General features: G+C 35.1%; 2 protein-coding genes across 2 annotated transcripts; both read right to left on the bottom strand.

The window, feature by feature from the left end:
* Window positions 1-356: 356 nt before the first annotated feature.
* On the bottom strand, window positions 357-6046 carry DCP1 (decapping 1). Its single transcript, XM_086639808.1, has 8 exons — window positions 5675-6046; window positions 5544-5584; window positions 5301-5350; window positions 4831-4975; window positions 3736-3792; window positions 2584-2710; window positions 1830-2300; window positions 357-635 (listed from the first exon to the last, which is right to left on the bottom strand). The coding sequence occupies exons 1-8, from the start codon at window positions 5831-5833 to the stop codon at window positions 579-581; spliced, it is 1107 nt and encodes a 368-aa protein (XP_086495934.1). The 5' UTR covers window positions 5834-6046; the 3' UTR covers window positions 357-578.
* Window positions 6047-18348: 12302 nt separating this feature from the next.
* CTF2A (FAD/NAD(P)-binding oxidoreductase family protein) lies at window positions 18349-22517 on the bottom strand. The gene is made up of 6 exons (XM_086642543.1): window positions 22056-22517; window positions 21820-21966; window positions 21024-21089; window positions 20775-20937; window positions 20265-20493; window positions 18349-18975 (listed from the first exon to the last, which is right to left on the bottom strand). Exons 1-6 carry the CDS (start codon window positions 22295-22297, stop codon window positions 18440-18442), a joined length of 1383 nt encoding a protein of 460 aa, XP_086498669.1. The 5' UTR covers window positions 22298-22517; the 3' UTR covers window positions 18349-18439.
* Window positions 22518-22886: the final 369 nt, after the last annotated feature.

Below are 22886 nucleotides of genomic sequence, written 5' to 3'. Positions count from 1 at the left end.
TAAAATAGTGGGGAATGGTTATTATCTGTGATTGCCTATATTGTTTGAGAAAGAATCTTATTACCAGAAGAAGCTAGAGAAATGAGGCTTGTTCACATAGAGAACTTGAGAGGGGGATTGTTCATGGAAGAAATTTTTTTCATTGATGATAGGCGGCCGGTAGGTCATCGGTTTGCTATCTCCGGGCAACGAGCCGGCGATATTAAAATTGGACATAGATGAATTACATCTGAAAGGAAAAGTGAAAGAAAAAAAATATCATATTCTGTTTCCAGTCCCTCCTGTTTTTTAAGGGCACACATAAGACCTCTCTCTACATTTTCTTATTGGAGTTGGCTTTTCAGAAAGAACAAAAGTTTAAAACATAAACATCACATTCACATGTTAAAACTTTAAAATCATAAGCCAAAATCATTTAGACTAAACATCTAAAGTTGAATAAGTTTTACCAAAGATCAAATTAAACGTCAAACATAGAAAAACTACACACAACTTTGTCCTAAAGGTTCTTAAATATGTCTAACTACATAATAAACACCAAGTAAGCAGGAATCATCTTCAGTCGATATTCAAACTCGTCATAAATTGTGTGCATTTATTAACTCTTGGTAGAACATGTCAATGAATTGATCCTTCTGCAAACCAAAGAAAACCAAACAGACATTGACGTATAGGTCAGAAACTATGTTGCAAATACATAAATAATCGACTAATTACAGGCCGACGGGCTAAACGACGGAAAAGGCACTAGAAACAAGTAGTAAAAAAAAGTAGGTCTACAGTCTAGACAGGAGCCTAAAAGTAAAGGGGTGGGATTGCGGCATCCGCATAGGGTTATTTCACATCTCATATTGTTGGATATAGTTAACAGACATATAATATAATGATAAATTAGTCAATTAAAATAAGCAGATAAATGACACATCGGGCTTGCTCCAGTGGTTTGGCACCTCCTCCGAAAAGTCGAAGGTCACAGGTTCGATACTCAGTGGGTGTAGAAATCTATCATTTGTTGATTCGTGTTATAGAAGTGTATAAATGAAGTAGATTAGTATATAGTAATGGCCTTTAGGCTAGTTTTCTATAGCATTTATGGTTTATGAGTGTCTTTGGGACAGTTTCATGGCAGTTATGAGCATATTTTATCCTTACGATGTATCCAAGTCGATTGATAAATAATGTATGATGTCTGTTGTACTCATGTAATCCTTTTGAGCCATGACGAGCCATTATGCTCGCATTTGACAACATAATACAAGAGTAACAAGACTCACAAACTACTTTCTTCAACCTCATTAATCGAACAACTCGGCCTTAAAGCTGGGCAGTAAATCGTGATCAGTGGCATACAAGTCCAGACTTCTTCAATGATGAGGATATATATAGACGAATGATGACGAAAATTGTACTCAAGAAAGTGGAGATATGGGCATGGTATGGTCATATCCTAAATGAAAATGGAAACGGACTTATAGACATTGCTGCTTGACCATAGACTCTTTCAGCATTTCTAGTATAAGGTGTGAAACCTGGAAATCATATTAGTAACCTAAGGGGGTTTGGCAGAAGAAAAACAGTGTAACCTAAAAGGGGTTTAGCAGAAAAAAAAAAAGTTAAGATCCCAGAACTTGAGTGGAATATTACTATTTTCGCGTATCTGTTCTCAACAATAGACAGAATTACTTCGTTTTAATCTTTTTAAGCAATGAGAAGAATTTTCAGTGAAGTACTTTGCATCATTCTGAAACTGTTTCCAAACTTGTAAAACCAAAGTTCAAGGACCACAAATAAGCATGCTTATGAAAAAGAAAAATAGATAAGCAAAATACCTGGATAAGCCTCAAAAGTGCATCTCGGACTTTTTCTCTGGTAATGACTGGAGTATATGTAGGAGCAGGAGTGGGTGTGAGTGATGGAGGTGGAGTTGGTGGTGGAAATGGCTGCAACATCGGAGTACCATATGGCCGTTGGAGACTCACTGGAGGATGAATAGGAGCTGTAAGCACAGATGAAGATAGCGGTGGCATAATCAATGTAGATGAAGAAGGTGGAGGTGTGAAAAAGGTGGAGGGCTTTAGAAGATTAGTGAGATGGTTGTTGTTGTTGTTGTTACTGGATTCAAGAGAATCAAAGAGTGGTAATAGTGGAGTAGATGAAACTGGAAGAGGAGACGGTATGTGGGGAGTTGGCACAGGAGACGGTGGAAGAATTGGTGCATGGGGAGGAGGAGGGACTGATACAGATTGTTCTGGTCGTCCCCGCATGGTTGGATTTGAAGCATTCCCAATATTGGTAGCTGCCTATTGAAACAAAATAGAAGAAAATTATCACGGTCAGAGAATGTTCATCTCACAACTAGACTCGTGGAGAAAACTGAATAGACCATGGTGATTTTGAATCAGTATCAACATCTTTTCCACATGATTAGCTAGCTATACGTGGCGACAAAAAGGAAACAAAACTGAAATAGTTTTCATATACATCCAGGGATAGCACAACGATATCATATTTAAAGAAAAAAAAACAATTGGGCCAAAGTATCTTGCTCAAGGATGGAAATGAAGGACTGGTAAGAATACATACATTGAAGTAATTAATGAAGGATGGATCATCAGGAATATCTGCGGCAGTAGAAGCAGAAGATGATGATGGCTCTAATGGACCCTCCATTACTGCCATTGATGGGACTGCTTCCAACTCCTCAAATTCGCTGCAGAATTGCAGATAACATGTTATACTAAATTAAAATCCAGGGAATCAGCATAGGCAAATTTTTGGATGCCACTCTACTAAGTGACTAAGGATTAACATTAGAGTAGTAGACTATGACTTAAGGAGAAGCAATCACTCACATCAGCAATAAATTTTATATGTTAAGTAAACAGAATACTTAATACATGTAGCTAATAAAACAGATAAAGCCTCACTAACATAAGGGCTTCTAAAATGATGTGGGTAGAAATCTAGTGAGAAAATTTGATAAATATTTTAAGATCCTAATCATTTTTGGATGAAGGGCGGTGCATGTTTACTTCCTCAATCAATAGGAGAGCCATAAAAATATATTAATGAGGCATACTCTCTGATATGGCGAACTATACGAGGTTTTTATACTTCAAACAAGTAAATTCAGCGGATGAGTAAACCGTGGACTATAGCTTGTTATTTGTAGGCTACATTCTAATGGCACATGACAAAATGCACCTTTTCCTATATAAGTTCTTAGTGATCCTCATAATAGACCCTACCTTTGTCTATGCCCCATTTATTCATATGCAATCAGTAGTCTTCGCCCTATCATAGTAGCTAACTTTTGCGCAATCCTAGTATATGCACCTTTGTGCCTTCTGAGTTCCAGTACAGAACCCTTCTGCTGTCGAAGTAGAGAGAACTCTTTGCTCACCCCATAACCATTCCTTGGGTTTTTTGACTGATTGAGGACTTACTACTGTGCAGATATCCAGGGTGACAGGATATTTTTTAATTGTTTATTTTTCACTCTTTGTTTGTTATTCTTGCTTGTTTTCTACAATTCATTGTGGTTTAACATCATACAGTAATGAAAGAACTCAAAAACTAAACTAAATGAACACAGACTTTTTGAGCTATATACACATTAATTATGTTTTGAGCCTGAGGCTTATGCTTGTCGCGTCGAAGCTTTTTTTGTCCTATCTAAGCATGAAACTATCTGTGAAAACACTCTTAAAAATCATTAAAACTTTGAAATGGTACCTTTTGGTTGAAGAAGCTTTTGGCTTTGGAGGAACCTTGGAGTACGCATTAAGTATCCTGAAAATAAAGATGATCAAATTTACTGTTGAGAACAACTTTTTTCCTCTATTTCATTCATCAATGATGATATCTCAAATATGTAAGCATTAGTTAGCTCAAAATTGGAATTCTATGTTCTAAGAGAAAACCCATATTCAAAATCAAAATAATCCTGAAGGTAAGACTTTTATTTCCAAAAGTATTTTAAACCACATTTTTATTCTAGCTCAAAATTAGAAAAGCAAGCTAATAGACAACATAGTCTTTTGTTTTTGGAAGCATAACATATTAATATGTACATCAAATGTTTCCAGGAACAGTTCCGCAGTTGATTGCTAATTGCTTATTATAGATATCTAGAATGTAATAAGATGTGTACGCAATGGTTTAACAACGCATTAAAGGTTCGGTAAATCAGGCATAGCGGTAGAAGTCGATCTGTACACGAGTTTTTTTTACAACAAAACGATTCTTATATTCACATTAAGTAATGCTTCAATATATAATTTCTTTTACCCAATTATAGACACGTAATCCAATAACAGTATCTAATGTTTCTAGACGTCACAAATAAATATTAAATATAGTTGGACATGTCATCACTCATAAAAAGCTTCTCAAAAGAAAGGTACTGAAGGAGAAGGCAAGGTGTAGCTTTGATGTGCTGACAACCAAAAGCCTCGTATTCACAGGAAGTAATGCATTGATGCAGAATGCCTTTTACCCAATTGTGGAAATAAAATATCAGTAAAAGTCGATGCTGACGTGCTAGTTTAATATAGTATGATAGGGTGTTCTGCGAAAAGTTTCAGTATTACGATTCATTTCTGCCAGTACCACGTAAATGTGGTTTAAGATTTTTATTTTAAAAAGTATTTTACAGCTTACCCACTTGGATTTGAAATGCACAATATAGAGAAACTCATAAAAACCCAGTTTAATATGAAAAGAGAGCAAAAAATGTCCTATGAAGAAGCATACGAAGTATGTAAGTCGGAGCAAGTAGAAAGATTAGTACTGGTGCAGTTAACATCAATGGTAAGTATGAAAGCATACCTACTGAAGAGATTTGCTACATCTTCACACTCACGCGAATTGTAGAACCAAATACCATTTACTTCTTGGGCTGCATTCCGATATAACAAGTATGGAATCTGGACCTCATACTCAAAATCTCCAAGTAGATTCTCCACCAAATTATCTGTTACACGATATATATTGAGAATGTTTACTCAAAGACGCAAAAGTGAGAAATTCCTAATTTAAAAGAATCTGTTCTAAAGAATTCTCCCGTGAACTTCTCTAGTAAACAATTCACATCTGTCTACTAAAATGAGTAGTCCAACGATCTATAAATCTTTGATGAATTCCATTAGGCAAGTCAATTTGAGTGTGATTCTATTCTCTCTCTGTTTGTTTCTATGATTCAAAGTCGAAAAACATAAATTTTTAGCTAAACTAACTGGCTGAACAACAAAAAATTCTCTGTAAATTTTATCATAGAAGGTAGGTATAAAAGTGAGGACCTGTATTTCGGCGATTCATTACGATGAACTGGAATCTAGGCTGGGCATTCCTGCAAAACAACAATGAAAATTAACCATATAGATTATAAAATCCCCAATAAGTTCTATCCTAATAAACCCAAAATCACTTACAAATTAACATAACCTAAACTTCTGAATCCAAAATTCATTCATTATAATGAAGAACTAAATCACTCCCTATTCAAGAAAACATTTAACCTAAATGAAAGAATCAAACTTTACCTCTTGACGACAAAGAGAGATCCTTCTACGTCCTTTCGGCTCTGCAATTATAATCAAGTAAAAGAAAAACAAATCAAAATCAAATAAAAGTTATAAGACATTGAAATGATTAAAATAATGGAAAAACGAACCCATTGATTCAGTTCGACATTAAACTCGTAAAAGGTGACATGAGCAGCAGTAATTAAGATCTCTTCAACGAACGGATCGATTCTTTGAAGAACAGTGAGATTGAGAATTTTAGTGCTTTGCTGATCTAGATTAGGCATCAATTTTCCGTTTTGTGACATTTTGTTCTATTTAGAAAGGAAGTAGAAACCCTAACTCTAGAAGGGATAAATGTTTCTCTTCATCAACCAAGTTTTGGACTAAGATGAATGAAGGGGTCCTCTCTCTCTCACACTAATTGTAAAGGAAAGATGAAGGGAGAGAAAACAGATGGATGATGGATCTTCGTTTCTGTATACAAAGACGTAAATGCCCACAGCCGTATTTTATTTAAGTGGGGGTTATTCGTTCCGAACTTTTGTGAGATCTTCAATGTTTTTAAGATCTTAAAAGTTTGGCGTTATTGGTTTGGGCCTCTTTTTAAGGACTTTGAAATTTCGTATTATTCGTTCAGATCTTTATTTAAGAAGTTTAAAGTTTGGCGTTATTGGTTCAGATTTTTTTTTTAAGAATTTCAAAGTTTAGTGTTATTGGTTCAGACCTTTATTTAAGAACTTTAAAAGAACGCGTTATTCATTTTTTTAGAAAAATCAAGAACTTTTAATCTAATGTCCGACCCAAGATCTTTTGGAGACAAATTTACTCACAATTTGTCAAACTCAAAGTTTCACCTATATAGGTGGATCTTTGGAGTTCTTACTGCCATGGGTCGATTTTAAAAAATAATGAGTTAAATAACTAAAAAAACTCTTTTCTCTATTATAAATTAAAAAAAAACCCTACTAAAAAAACTCTTTTCTCTATTATAGAATTCAGTAGTAGCCACTTCTTTCAATCCATGCATAATCCTTGTAGTTGAGAATAATAAATTCTTTATTATGTAGTTGGGAATTCTTTGTTCTTAAAAGTTGGTTGTTGTTATTTATTTTGAGAATTCTTTGGTTACACAGAGATGGATAATCTATTTATTTTATTAGTACACTAGGCAACGATTGCATAACATATCATTAACATTAGTTCTTACTATCATAGTATATCATTAACATAAGTTCTTACTATCATAGTCTTCCAATTGTAATTTTAGGAAGATAAAGCCGAAATTTGTAAGTTTGTGTAATTTTATGATAAATTTGGAGATAAACTTTTATGTATTCAATTTGTTGTATTAAATGAATTCACAGACGACAAAAAAAAATACATGAAATAGTCTCAAATTGAAAATAAAGTGTTGCTTCAACTTATTGTTGAAGCCATGAATAACGGTAAATACGGCAAAGACAGTGCCACTTTCAAAAATGTACCATGACCAAGTTATTATTCCGGCTCTAAATGAAAAATGTAACGATAATAAAACAATATAATATTTCACTTTTTTCTATGGCATCTCGCGTTTGTGCAAGAATAATGAGAGAGATAAATGAGATTTGAAATTTTTTCTATGGCGTCTCGTTTTTTACATAAGAGTGAGAGAGAGAATAAAAAAATTATGTTGTCTTGTATTTACATAAGTGTGAGATAGAGAGAGAGGAACAGAGAATGAAAGAAACAACAAATATTTATATAACTTTTGTTTTGATCTTAACCATTTGTTTGAACGACTTAGATTTATACATTTCTAACAAAAAAAATCTAGAACTTCAAATTTTTAATAAGAATGGTCCAGAACTTAAAGATCTGGGATTTTTAATGTCTCGAAACATAAAAAGTTTTAACACCTAAAAGATTCTGGACCTTCAAAATTTTAATAAAAAATGTCTCGGAGCACAAAAAAAACTTTTGGATCTTTGAAGATCCGGACTTTGAAGATCTATTAAAAAGACCTTAACGAATAACAGGGAAAAACCAACTTCAAATCAATGATGTCCTTATCAAAAGCGACAATCTCAATTTAATCAATTTCATCAATGGCCTGAGTGAAGGTAAACACTGGCAATTGAAACAAATCATCTTGCAGGTGCTAGATCTCAAGAATCAGTTCACAAACATCATCTTCACACAGGTTCCCAAGAAATATAACACCAAAGCCGACACTCTCGGAAAATGGGGCAAAAATAATAGTCAGAAACTTTTTGGAATGTAGCACCATCATTTCTTTCCTTTCCGAATTAGCTTGGTTTGTAAGAATGTTGGTTTTTATTTTATATATCTCATCAAAAAAAGAGAGAATAACCATCCATTAAAAGAAATAGTTACATGTCAACGATTGGTTGTTCAACACTAAGTTCATAGTTTTTTTTCGAGAAACCAACTACGTTCTACGTTAGTCGTTACAAGGCATTGATACAAGATGTGATAAGCACGACAACCGCCTAAGTTAAACCAAGAAAGAGGCCTAAAGTCCGACAAATTTTTACATTATTTATAGAGTTAATTCCTATATGGCCCCCTACTTTGTGACCAGCTTCCTTTATGGCCCCTTTTTTTGCGTAAATTCAAATATGGCCCCCTATTTTCATGGAAATGTCCTAACTACCCTTCCTTTAAATCTTTTTTCAAAATAAAATAAAAAAAACAAACATAATTCCACCTCACTTCCCTCTCCACCACTTATCTCTCTCCACCTCACCTCTCTTCCCAAATCATCTTTCTCTCTCTCCAACTCACCTCTCTCTCTCCACCTCACTCTATCTTCTCCGATGAAGGTCGCCGGCCGGAAAATTTTCCGACCGACGAGCTTCAACCTAAAAAAACAATTTTTTTTTTTACTCTCATCTCTCTAAAAACTCCGGTGAAGGGGGTTCCCTTCGCCGGAGTACGGGTCTGTTGAAGAACAGACCAGATCTGGGAAGTGAGGTGGAGAGAGATAAGTGGTGGAGAGGGAAGTGAGGTGGAATTATATTTGTTTTTTTGATTTTATTTTGAAAAAAAGATTTAAAGGAAGGGTAGTTAGGACATTTCCATGAAAATAGGGGGTCATATTTGAATTTACGAAAAAAAGGGGGCCATAAAGGAAGCTGGTGACAAAGTAGGGGGCCATATAGGAATTAACTCTTATTTATACTTATAATAACCCAAGTTCAATATTCCTCAGATTTACAATTCTGGTGGATCGAACTTGGGACCTCTGCATTGTAGAGTAATGCACTAACCAACTAGGCTACCAGTTGTTGGCCCATAGTCTATTAAACTTGTGTTATTAATGTATAAATAATGTTGTTGGGCTTTATGTCATAGGTTAGTTGGGGTATAGGCCCGTTCTTTGTAATTTGAATTCGCAGTTATCGTGGTCATCACATCTTTGATGTATCAATGCCATTGTAATGACTATCGCAGATCGTAGTCAATTGCCAAAAAAAAAGTTACATGTACACGAGTCCAAACTTAGGTGGCCTGGTTGTGGGCCTCCACGTTGGTTGATTATGGGCGGTATGATAGGATTATGCCAAGTTGACACGTGCGAGAACGAAGGTTGATTTCATGTTGTAATCTCCATCAGATATCTGGATCGACGACCTAGATTAAATCCACCAGAACCCTAACATCCGCCTCAACAATAAATTCACCAGAACCCTAACATCTCCCTCAAATATTAATTCACGCAATCTCATATGTTCTCCCAAGTACACCGCCTCTTCTAAACCCAACATCTCACTGTGTGAAGCCGATTTTGGATCAAACCTTCTAGTTTTGGTTCCAGTAATGTTACCATCTAAATCCCTAGCTATAGCCGAGCATGACGCTCCATCATCTTTGAATGATCCATCAAAATTTATTTTGATAGAGCCAGGAGGAGGCGGTAACCAGTTGTTGCATGTGAAGTAGGGTTAATGTTGAAATGTTCTTGAGAGCAGCGAACGTACCTTAGACTTTTTTCGTTGACCACCAGCAACGTTGGATGTCCACCATAACCTGGTGTCCACCATAACCTGGCGAAAGTGAAGCTCGTTTCTAGCCTCCCACCATTCCCAAAATAGATGAGTCACTAAATACCAATGTGAACTGTCATTTCCTTCATCAATGAGTATGTTCTTTAACCTAATGATTAGATTTGTGTTCATCTGTAGCAGATCTGTTATTCCAGTGAGTTGAAGCAGGTCTTTGAATCTTGGACATTCCCCAAAGAGGTGAGAAGTTGTTTCTTCGCCCTCTTCATTACAGATATGACGTATTTGTGGTATGTGTGGTATTTTTTTGGCTATATTAGTAAGATTTGGTATACCATCATGTATTATCATCCAAATAAAATTTTGTATTGTAGGTTTTAGTTACTGTTTTTCCAAAATTGTTCCATGGAAAGTCCTGCGCTTGTTATGATAGAACTTGTAGAGGTTTGACCAGAGTATAATAGGACTTGGTTGTAAATTTTCCACTTTCAGTTGGACTCCATATAAGTCTACCATTCTGTGGGGATTGAGGTAGATTGATATTGATAATGGTCTATGCTGAATTACTTTCAAAATGATGTGGGATTAGAGGTTCATTCCATATATTTTGTTCTCTGGTAATCAAATCTGCAACCTAAAACACATTAGAAGGCAAAGCATGTTCAATAATATGAATACCATTTAAGAGACCATAGATCCAAGGATCAGAGGGAATCTTGACAGATGACCCATCTCCAATAAGCTAGAAAACATTCTCCCTCATAGTATTTTTTAGTTTTTTGAATGAATGCCAAAAAGGAGAGTATATATTAAGGGTTTCGGAAGCCCACAATCGTATTTGATAGATATATATATATATTTAAGCTAAAATAATTGGGTGATAGTTTTGGGAAAACAAAAATAATGGGGGGACTTCAAAAAATTTAGGTCAGGCTTCGATTGTTTTCAAATCAGAACCCAATTTAGTTTGGGGATTTTCCTCAAATTAGATTGACAATCCGACCAAGGTGACCCTCTACTTTAAAAGAACAAACAGAGAGAAAGGAGGAGGACAGAGAGAGATGAATGACAATGGAATGTATAGCAACGAGGAGAGAATAATGATACTGGTGGTCAACAACCATTGCCACCATGAAGGACAGAAGTGGTGGTAGAAGTGTTTCTTGCAGTTTAAGAAAATAATTCAAAATTCTGGGAATAAATGACCTTCGATCTATTTCTAAAAGACAATTATGATATGCTTATATAGGTTTGGATGACTGCGACAATGCACGAGTGAGATGAGCAGTGATAAGGCGTCGTTCTTGATGGTACCCACAAGTGTATGGCGTTTGGAGGATAATGTCTGATGTGTGCATATCATCTGATATTGACAAATCCCTGACATGTAACAATTCGTGTATGGAAAATGGATCCTTGGCTCTATCTGGCCTTCCACGTCATTGTTGTTCTCTCCGGGCATATCTGAACACGAGGAGACTAAGCTTACTCTAGCTGGTCTTCATGCTTTGTGCTTCCGACTAGGGTGGGGTTCAGGTTGCAAAGCTGACTCAGACCTACCGTCACTTTTTTTTTCGAAGCAGAGCGGAGCTCAAGGTTTTAATCTGGGCGGCTACAACATTTCTAAACATGCCTTGCATATAAATTTTGGGGAAGGTTTAAAGGCGCATGTCGTATTTGCTATAGGCGCCAATTTACGATTAAATTTGGAAGAGGGTATGTCTGTAATCATGGCGACTACAACATTTCTATTGGGCGCCTTCAGCCCTCTCTAATTTTTTTGTTCTTATTTTTTGTATCACATCAAGAGTCGTATTGAAGAAACATGCAACAAATAACTCTAAATGAGATTTAAGTGAGGTAGTCCTGCCAACCCGAGACACCTGCCAGACGTGATTAAAAAATTTTCAACTAAAAAGCCTGACATATTTATTACATTATCTATACTCTAATAACTCAAATTCAATAACCATGAATTCCACTTTCTATGGGAATCGAACCTAGGACCTGTAGGATTTTTGGAGTTTATGTCGACACTATCAACCACTTGGGCAATCAACGGTGCTTTAAGAGAGTTTAAATAGTAATTTTCTCCGGTGTGGTGACTACAGTCTGCCTCCACTAAGACTTCGAGTAGCCTTGAAATATAAAAGAAGAATATGAAGAAGAAAGTGTCGAAGTTTTTTTTTCTTGTTCTATGTTTCTTCATCATCTACACCTTCGTCATCTTTTTCATCATCATCCTCTTCATCTTCATCATTTTAATTTTTATTCATCATATCCATCTTTGGAGCAACTAGCAACTATGAACGGTATATAGGAGGCACCTTAAGATTCTCTCCGTCTACAACTATAACACTTCCCGAAAGCAAATGGATGTGTATTATCTTTATTATAAAACATAACACGAATACTAATTAAATTGCGCCTCAATTTTCCATAAATATTGGTTGGATTTCCACGTATTTGGGTTATTCCTTAAGACGTAACTAACTCAATTAGTTTTATCAAACTTAACGACTAACAAACTAATTAAAAAGTCTCCTGGAATATCTCAATTAGTCTAATCAATTATATAATCTAAAACTTATAAAGTTTACTAAAAAATATAAAACTACTAAAAATACTAAATCTCTAATAACATAAAAATGAAACTACTAAAATAATTAGATTTAACAATATTTTAGATTCCTGGAATATCTTTAGAAAATTTTGTTGCAGCACTCATTCATGGTTAATTTTAGTTCAATGCCAACAGATTAACCATGAACAAGTAATAAAATGGTTCAAACACAATTCTTATTTAAATGAATATAGAAATATTACAAATTAGTTTTCAGGAGTAACAAAGTAAAACAAAAACAAACACGAGTCTTCATTTCTTTCTCTTACTCTACCATGGAGGGCATGAACTTCTTCTTCCAGCTCTGCCTCGTCTCTCTGCGTGAAATATCAACTATCTCTTAGGAAGACATCCTAAGTTGAGCTACCCATATTAAACTTAAATTAATAATCAAAATCTAAAAGCAAATTTAATATTTAAACAAGTTTTGAAAGAAATACTTACTTGTAATGAAACAACAAGTTTCATTTTCTGTCTGATGCCAAAACCACACTCCATGTAGATATAAGCGGTTTGAGTTATTGCCCTTCCTCCCGCTTAAAAAAGTCGCATTGTTCTCCCAGGGCCGTGGCTGAGAATTTGGGGGTCTTGTGCGAAATTTTTTTGTGGGCCTTTCATACAATAAAAATTAGAAGCGAAAATTGAACAAAATGCATGATAATTTGCCAGTAATAGTTTAGATTTTCGAATGTGGGCCTTTCATACAAAGACTTTTAGTGAGCATGACTAGCTTAAAGCGATTGAAAGAAAATAATTCTTTTACAACGTATAATTAAAATGTAAGCAATTTTTTTGAATATGATGTCTTTTGTATATGATTTTCGAATGTATATTTACATATTGTTTAAATTTCTATTTTTAAAACACTTCAAAAGGTGGAAGGACACATCCATAATAACAAAATAGTTAGAAAAAAGTGTCATTGAGCATAAATAAAGTTCTACTTAACAATTGTACTCTATTTACAAAACCAAAAAGAAGCCTACCAACCGAGATGGAAGAGTTATTATGTTTGCCTAGCTATTGCTATATACATATATATATATATATATGTACACACTTCGGTCTGTTATAAGAAATAGGCCTCTCGTGATGGGAGGCTCAATGCGAGCTCCTTGCCCGCACGGGCCCATCCACGGGCTTGTGTTCTCCTTTCGACACATGTTGAACACTTCAACTCACTAGTAAAGTAGTAAATAAGATGTCTTTGTAAGGGCTCCGCATCTATTCTCCGTAGATAATATAGAGGTATGTAAAGTTGAGATGTATGTAAATATGTTATTATAAATATAAAATATTTTAGTATAAATATAACATATATTATTGTAAATATAATATATCTTTATTATAATAAACAATATTTAATTTATAAATATATAATTTCTAAATTGTTAATATTATATTAATATTTTTATTATAGAGATCAAATTTTTCAGTATTTATATAATAAATATAAAATATCTTTATTATAATAAACAATATTTTATTTATAAATATAATTTCTTAAATGTTAATATTATATTAACATTTTTATTATAGAGTTTAAATGTTTCAGAATTTATATAATAAATATAACATATTATATATATATCAAGTGACGAGGTGGAGTTGGAGAGTGAAAGGAAATGGAAACGAAAGGTAATTAGATTGAAAGTGATCGAAACTAGATAGGATCGCAAGGAAACACAACATGAGAGTGAAGTGAGATGGAAAATGAAATTTATTACATTATAGGTTTTCACTTATAAAACCTTGTGTGATTTACCTCAATACTGTTCTATATTAAATGGAGATGATACATAGATTTGAGTGTAAGGTAATCATCTATTTTTTTTCTCTTACTTTCAATATGAATGAATTAGTGTTTTTTGATTTTTATTTCTATTTAACTCTTTGCTGCATTTAAAATAAATCTGAGAAGTATGTAAATATAATTTTATAAATATAAAAGTTCTTACTATAAATATAAAATATCTTTATTATAATATATTAATTTTATTTATAAATAGATAAACCATTTTTTATAAATATCGAATTAAGTTTTATAAATATCTTTGATTATAATTACATGATATATTTGATTATATATAGAATATATTTTATTATGAAATAAACAAAAATTAAATGAATAATAAAAGTCTAAACGAAAATTTGATCTTTAAAAGAGTTTTGGGAGAGACACTTGCGATTTCATCGTCAGTTCGACTCGCCAAAATAACCTCCCCCATGATAAGTTAGGTTGTAGAGTAAATCTTAGATTAATTACGTAAAAATAACAGATTGTCGAGTTAAAAAAAATTTCCGATTTTATTTTATGTTTAAAATTTTTAAAATTAATACAGAGGAAATTTTCAATTATTACCAGTTCCCGTATATTTATTGGACCCTCAATCTAATGTATAGACGTCTCTTAAGATATATTTATAAAATGTACGAAGAAGAAGTGGATGTGGGCCCATTCTTACGGGGCAAATATTTTCGTGGGTAATATATATATATATATATATATATTTTTGTTGAAAGGGAATACATTTATATAAAGAGTCTATTACAATAATTTAAGACGAAAAACATAAATACCAAAATTAAAGAAGTACAACAAAATATCACAACTGAAGAAGTGCATAGTATTACGTCGATTTGCAGACCAGTCTTCATTGTGTCGCTTGCAAGGCTTGCAGCTCTTCATGAGAAATGTACCATAATTAATCTTAAGAGTCCTTCTGGTAGCTATTAAGATGAACCTCATATCTAACTTCTTGTAACACTTGAGATGGATTAAACATACACCCAAAATCTCCGGAAGAGACGAGGGTGTCTGCAAGATGGAATCAAAGGATGATTCCGGGGTATCCCGCCAGTATTCTCCATATACAGAGACCATATCCGATCGAGTTCTACAATGTAGAAGCAGTTCAGACACCTGGTAAATGGGATCGCCGTCATAGCCCGAGTATAAATACCCTGCTAATCCGACAAAAGACCGCAATTCAATTGCGTAAAGGGGTGGAGGTAAACATGTTACAGAACTTGGAATAAGAGTTAAATCTATTATACCGCCAAAAGCCAATATAATCAACAAAAGGTGAGCTGGAAGATAAGTACCATAAACTGCACGTTGAAAGTGAATATTTATATACGACGTAGAGTGCCGACCGGGGTCGAAGGGAAAGTTTAGATGAATGCCTTTTATTATTAATCTGATAGAAATACAGAAGTGTCTAACATATGTACGATTAGTGTACCTAAACTTAAAACGATGCAAAATCGGTGAAACTAGAATAGATAGCCTTTCTAAATGATCGTATTTAGATCGACCACATGAAATCTTTATATAACTAGGAAAGGATGTATGATTGTTGCATGCATAAAGGTTCCACACATATGAGTCGGAGGAGAGAGACTTCCATTCGATGATCCAAATCTCGATCACTGATAGAAATCAACTTAAACTTCGAGACTCAGGGGTGCAAAAAGTGAAATCAGCAGTAATCTACGGCTTTCTATTCTCTAACTCTAATTAGGCTCACATAAAGATAAGAGACTATTGATCTCTGTTGAGATAAAGTGATCTATCTACGCAGATAAAGCTTATAGATCGATTAAAGGAAATTCATGAAAAATAGAATGATGATTCAAACCCTATGAATAAACAACTAGTTCTAAGAAAAGTTAAACTAAAAATCAAGGGAAGAGTAGATCAGCATAAAAAGTTAGAGAGAGTGACTTCTCTGATTTAATGAGACATGCAGTAATGTTGATGGCTTTCTTCACAAGTTTACTTTCTCCTCTGGTGATTGCAAACTGCGAATTCTGAGATCAGTGGTTGTAGAAGATCCGCTATTTGGGCCCTTGCTTGTTCCACTCAAGCTGCTAGAAATGGTGGTGCAATAGTCCTTCCCATTAGAACGAGTGATGGATAAATCGTGATCTGACTGTATCGTCCGAATCAGCCCAGGAAAGGAGATATGTAGAGAGAGAAGATCCCCAATCCCCTTCAAAGTAACTATACCTAATATTGAAACCCTAGATCTGCTAGATGAATTGTTTGTAAGAAGGGAAATAATTACTTCTATTAGGTGGAGATTCCTAGTTACTTCAGTTTAGATTGGCTTTACAGATGAGAGATGAGGAGGATTGTTAGGTAATATATGATCAATGAAATAGACGTGTGAGTTGCTGTAAAATCTAGATGTCGTCAAAAAGGCACAAGAGATGATCAGAATTTTGGTGATCGATTTATGAGTTGGAGATGATCGGAATTTTGTTAATCTATAGATTTTTCTCAGATTTTTAATTGCACCACTTTTATGCTTTTGTATATGTTAAACTTCTTGGTAGTGATTCATTCCATATATATTAACGGTTAGCCTTTTGTAACAAGAATAAGTCATGATTAAGTTGATGCTTATTAATTTAAACACTTTATTTCATTTCACTTTCTTCTATGCTTATGAATATGATGATTACTTAGTATTAGTGATGGGCCTAAAAGGTTACCCTAAAAGGTCGCCACCCGCAAGTATACGGGCGTCAAGTAATAACCCGGTAAGACCGAGATCGATCCACGAAGATAGGAAGGTAATAAGAATATCGAGAAAGTTTAGCCCACCGGTCTAGGTGTCAACCACTAACTCAGACTAAAATGAATATACAAAAGATAATTTAGAGATAGAGAGTGTAAATTACCTTTGAAGATGACGGTGAAATATGGACACTAATCCATCCCACTTTAAGATAAAAAGAGAAGAGTAACAAATTAAAAATCATACACCAAGTATAGAGTTTAATTAGTGTGAAATGGAATAGTAATTGAAAGGGAAAAATATAATGGTAATCTAACAAAACCGGATTGTGCATATGCCTCTGCATCGCTTCTTGGATACTTTAGATGTGATCGGTTGATTTCAAAGTTCTGATAACAAACAACGGTTTCTACATCTTCCACCACAAGAGATGTTACCTTTCAGTACAAAAACAATAAATGGTAAAACAAAAAGAATTAGAAACTTAAAGCAAGAAGAAAATGAAATTATTAATAAGAAACACCTAGTGAAAGAAGAGCTAAAGTGACGACTGTGATGTTGATTGAGTACAGGTTGCTAGAATTGGATGTTTTTCGATTACTATGGATGGCGGGAACTCCATTTCTCAAAATGAAATTATCGGGTACGCAGTAGTTGCTCGATTGATCATTTTGTGTCGACGAAATCCGTATACTCATACCCCTACATGTAACCCTCCTGGACCAGATTTATCTCATTCCCATAATTGTTTTCATGTTCGTACCGAAATCCTTCCTATAGAAAGTCATTCCGAGCTGTAAAACTAATGGAGCTGGGATAACACCTAGATTTGCATATGTGGCCACATTTGTTTTAATAAAAATATGTCGATAGAATCCAAGTTTTTTCTCCAAACACACAAATTAGGGAAACAAGTCGTTTATTCATCGCAGAAAATGGACCAAATAAGTTTAATACAACCAAGGTCTGAAATGATGTATTTAAAGCATTGAGGAATTTATCGAACACGTTTTGTGCAGCTTAAAATAATGAACCTTCAAGGTCTGTTCGTGAGCAGACTTAGCTCCGGCGAAGGGAAACCCCTTTGCTGGAGTATTTAGAGAGAGAAGAGAGAAAAAAAATTCAGAGAGAGAGAAAACTATATCTTTTTTTTTAATATACCTTCGCCGGAGAAGACGATGATGTGGCGAGAAGATGAGGTGGCAGAGAGAGGTGATGAGATGTAGGAGAGAGAGTTGATGACTGGTTAACGGTGTTCTAACGGTAACTGAAAAAATGAGTCATCTGGGAATTTTTTTATAAAGTTAGGGGCTAGGAAGGAAGCTGGTCACAAAGTTAGGGGCTATTTGGGAAATAACCTTTTTAAATATAGAGAATATCTTTCTGTATCTTTCTACCACTTTAGACGCGTAAAATGCTCAATAGAAGCATCGGTGTCGGAGCCACCGATTATGCCTAGTCTTTATTATGAAACACGACCCTGATACTAGCGCCTCAATTTCCCATAAATATTGGTTTGATTTCACATATTTGGGTTATTCCTGCAGACTTAACTAACTCAATTAGTTTTATAAACTTTAACGACTAATAAACGTAAATTGATGACACATAATTGAATTCTAACGAACTCACGAGAGAGCTGCCTCTGCCTTTTACAACATAAATTTAACCATAAAATTGAAGATATTTACTTAGATCATAAAAGAGCTGTTGTTACAAGGTCTTGAATGACAAATCGAATTCTTACTCCTATTATCAACTGGAAATTTTACTTCCCTCCATCTCTGTTAGGGGCTCACACGTAAAATTTGTATGTTCTAACAAGGGACCAAGCTTCACTAACTTAGGAATAACAATGTTATTTCTAAGAGCACATACTAAAGGATTCTCCCACTGTAATAACGACCCAACGACATTGGCCCTTATCGTCAATGGAAATACCCGAGCCCATCTTTCCGTCTCATATGATTTCAGAGCGTTATCAATTGCTGTTCGGCCAGCATTTAGTGCAGGCGCGAGCTTTCCTGCAAGAGTTACAGCATCTTCTAGGGCACAACAAGCACCTTGCCCGAGATTCGGAGTCATGGGATGCCATGCATCTCCGACTAGTACCACGCCTTCTGATGAAGCTGAAGGGCTTAAGGTTGGCCACAACCAGCGATCTACTAAAGGTGTTTTGATGATTGTTTCATCTGGAGTCGTTTCTATTAGTTCTAATAGCTCTGACGGCCAATTCGCTACCAGTTTTTGAGCTTCTTTCTTCAATACAACTGGGTCAGTGATCTTTGGACCTGTAATGAACTTTGTTAGCTAAGCAATTCTAGGAACACAGATTTGATTTAATAAGAAGTAAGAACTCATGTTTTCGGTTGCTATCAGTTTATACTATTAACAATGTCAATAAAATTTGCACAGTGAACGCAAGGTTGTATGAATAGAACAAAGAGCGAGACAAATGAAAAATGGGAATCTCCTGTCTTAAAAACCAGTAAAATGAGTAGATTAGACTATAAACATGGACTCTGCATAATTCTTCTGACGCATAAATCAACACAAAAACTGTTGAATGTGGATGAGTTGATACTTTGCAGTGAACAGAGATGTTGATGAACGAGGTCATACTTTTGTCTTTGATATGTTTTGTTCATAATTGAGTCTAGGAGGTAACTTTTGAGCAAGGAATGAAATTTCGGTTTCGGTGGAAATTTCGGTCGGTCCAAAAGTAGAAATGTTTCGTAGAAATGAATCGGTCAGTGTGGAAATCTTACAAATCTACATAAATGATAGAAATATGATGCAATCATGTATAACAAGATTATTAAACCATAATGAAGCATAAAAATGATGTTTAACATTATCTATTAGTTTAAAGGAGTATTAACAATTACACAATTACTTCCGGGAGTAAATTGAATAACTTCTTGGCTATAACACCCAAACAATAACATTCTTACTGATAATAGTTATATCAGGGTGTTACTAAGATAAAATCAATTTAGGCAGTTAAGTCAAGGCGTAAATCATTCAAATATATTTAAAAACCATGGAAAACATGACATAAAAATCAAGAGAAATCTAAGAGAAATGAAGATAAAAAAGACGAAGGAAGGGATATGTTTCTAGTATTAGTCTTTCCGGTTTTTTTGCTAGATTTCTACTATGTTGGTCGAAATTTCCATCATTTGTGTGGAAATTTCGATATTTCCAACAACTTCGGTGGAAATTTCGACCATGTCGGTGGAAACTATGCAGGAAATAGTTGTAAGTGTTATTTCGTGCACCTAATCTCATTTTAGGAAACGTTTCGCGAAATTTCGGTGAAATTTCGGGAAGTTTCATTCCTTGCTTTTGAGCCCTATCATTTTCCATGTATTTTATCTAATATTCAGATAAAAATTGACTATGATGGTCCAAATGTATAAAAAACCTCAGATTTTACCAATTGAATTCACTATACGTATCTGGGAAGTGTCTGAGTATCTAATACGGATATGATATCTATATCAGACACAATAGGAAAAATACGAAAAAAGAAGTGTCCTTATTAGATAGGTTATATTCAAGTTCAAGTAGTATATACCAAGAGATGGGCTGTTGAAGCAGACAAACCAATAAACTTTAGTGGGAGAAACGGGAACATATCCAGCGCGCAGTCCTCTTCCATAGACGTAATTCACTTTAGGTTCAAAAGGCTGCCCATCGGGATAGGATGCAAGGCCACGGAAAGCACAATGTCCAACATATTGGGGCTCTGAGAATCCCATCCATTTCGCTACTGGTGACCGGATTCCATCACAACCAATTATTATCTGTCAGAGGTAAAACAAGAATGTGTGAGTCTATATGATACCCAATCTTCTGATTTTGTTTGAAAGCCACTACGAAAGATTGAGCAACTTCTTTTTTCTATATGAACTAGCCCCTCTGGTAGGTAGCTTAATTTTTCGAGTTTCCAAACAAGCATCAGAACAAGTGTAAGACTAAGTTCATGGTAATTGGTCACAATGGGTTTGTGACCTCCTAAGCCTTTATGAGGTCAACCGCTCCACTAGTGCACGAAACCCCACCAGTTAATGGTTGGAGAAGTTACCTTTGCTCGTAATCGGGTGCCATCGACAAGCTCGAGTAGAGTTTCTGATTGTCCATTTTTTTCTATTTTTGCAAGCTTTGAGGAAAAGCATATTGCATCTTGGGTTAATTGGTTGGAAAGAGTCTCCAAAAGTATTCTCCTCTCTACCGCCCGAACTTCTTGGCTGTTGCATCATATGTAGGATAAGTATGAATAGAGGTCCACTGATCGAAGTTGTACAAATAAAAGAATATGATATAGTTTCTTTACTCTTGAGCTTCATCCTTGAACTTGAAGGATCGTAGCTCCCTACCATCTTCTGCTTTTATCACCATCCTGCACAGCTGATGATACCAAGAAGATCAGGAAAAACCAATAAGAAAGGCCAATTCACACTTACAGTTTCAAATTAGCAGCTAATTTTCCAGGGCACCCAACTGTTCAATTTCATTGAATATAACAAAAGTTGCTCTTGAGATGGTTTTCAGCATGGAAAGAGAGTGGGTTTCTTTGTGCTTATGTGTTTGCGGATGACCAAGTAAATTGAACTCGCATCTGAAGGCAAGTTTGATGAGATCGGCTCCAGGTTTACCATTTATACCAATGGTTAAGGTTTTCAAAGAGACAACGCAAAGGAGGAAGCAGTATAAGAAGCTTACATGTATAAAAACGTCCGCAAAAAAATTAGACATGATGGCTAAGTCTCCTACCCATCCTTCCGCCCGAGTCACTCATCCTATATCGAGCTCCCCTCAACCGGGGACCAAACCCCCACAACCTACTTAAGTGTGTCGAAGGGTTTACAAACCAATCCACGCTTTCAAAAGTCACGCCGTCAGGATCATATCCTAATGAAATGGTTTGTGATCATTTCTTATTCATTGAAAGAAACTTGATTGACTTATACCCAATCCACACTTTCAAAAATCACTTCTCAACACCATACCCCTCTAAAGGAATTGATAATCAATCAACCAACTATAATAAATTTGTATGCAACTTCTTTATACTATTAATTTGATATAAATTGATTATTGAAACCTGTAATTAAAAGAAGGAATTTTACCCTTGAATTTCAAGAAATTGGGTTCTGAGTTGTGATCCAACACCAAGATCATCCAAGACCCTCCACCCATTCTTGAAAAGGGTTAATGAAGTTCCACCAGTTCTAAGTGATTCTGCCTGTTCTAAAACCAAAGCTTTAACCCCAAGTCTGTAAAATCAAAAAAACAAATCACCACAAAATTAGAGACAAAAAAGAAGCAGATGAAAGTAAGAAATCAAGGGTTTCATATTTGGTACTTATGAAGGGAAAGTGCAGTTGCTAGACCAGCAATTCCAGCACCAACAATGATTACATCCTCTTTACGAACTTCATCTACAGGTGATGAGGATGATAAAGAAATTGGTTTTGCTCTGGTTTGAAGTTGGGAACTCGAATTTCTTCTAGTTGGGTAATGAATATATGATGAAAATGGTAAGGGAGAGAAATGAAGATTAAGAAAAAATGGGGAGTGAGAAAAAGAGAAGGTAGTAGTTGCCATTGGTGATGAACACCAAAATCAAAAGCAATGGTGTTTGTGAAGTTGTGATCATCATCTAGTCTGTGGGTGTTTAAGACTTTTGTGTTAGCCATGGATGGAGAAAACAAGTGGAGGAGAGTGAAGGCAAAATAGATTCAATTGTAACCTCACACAGTACTAATTTTAAGTCCCCATCATGTAATTTGGCGCTGCAGCAACGGGCACACAAGGTTTCAATGACTTTTCTAGGAAATTTGCCAATATAAGGTGCCGCTGCCCGACTATTTCAAGTGAAAAGGACGCCTATTTTAAAGACTTATAAGACTTATTTATTTTTGTTTTTTTTTTTTTCGCTTTTTTTCCCTCTCTTTTCTTACGTTCTTCTTTCCCACCATCACCGCCGACCACCAGCACCACCAACAACCACCATCAACCACTCCGCTCTTCTACTCATTCGACTTATATCTCTCTCTTCTTTACAAACTCTTTATTATCTGTAAAAGAAAGAGAGTTATGCCTAAAATCCTCAACAAATCTTCCTTGGAGTTTGAGGGTCTCAGACGAAACCCTCCATGATCCACTTCTCCCTTCTTTACTAATGAAGGGGTTA

The sequence above is a fragment of the Eschscholzia californica genome, unplaced genomic scaffold (assembly GCF_041429995.1).
Source record: "Eschscholzia californica isolate CP2 unplaced genomic scaffold, dmEscCali1.0.p SCAF_5, whole genome shotgun sequence".
In the NCBI taxonomy this organism is placed as follows: domain Eukaryota; kingdom Viridiplantae; phylum Streptophyta; class Magnoliopsida; order Ranunculales; family Papaveraceae; genus Eschscholzia; species Eschscholzia californica.
This window is presented reverse-complemented; position numbering and strand designations above follow the sequence as displayed.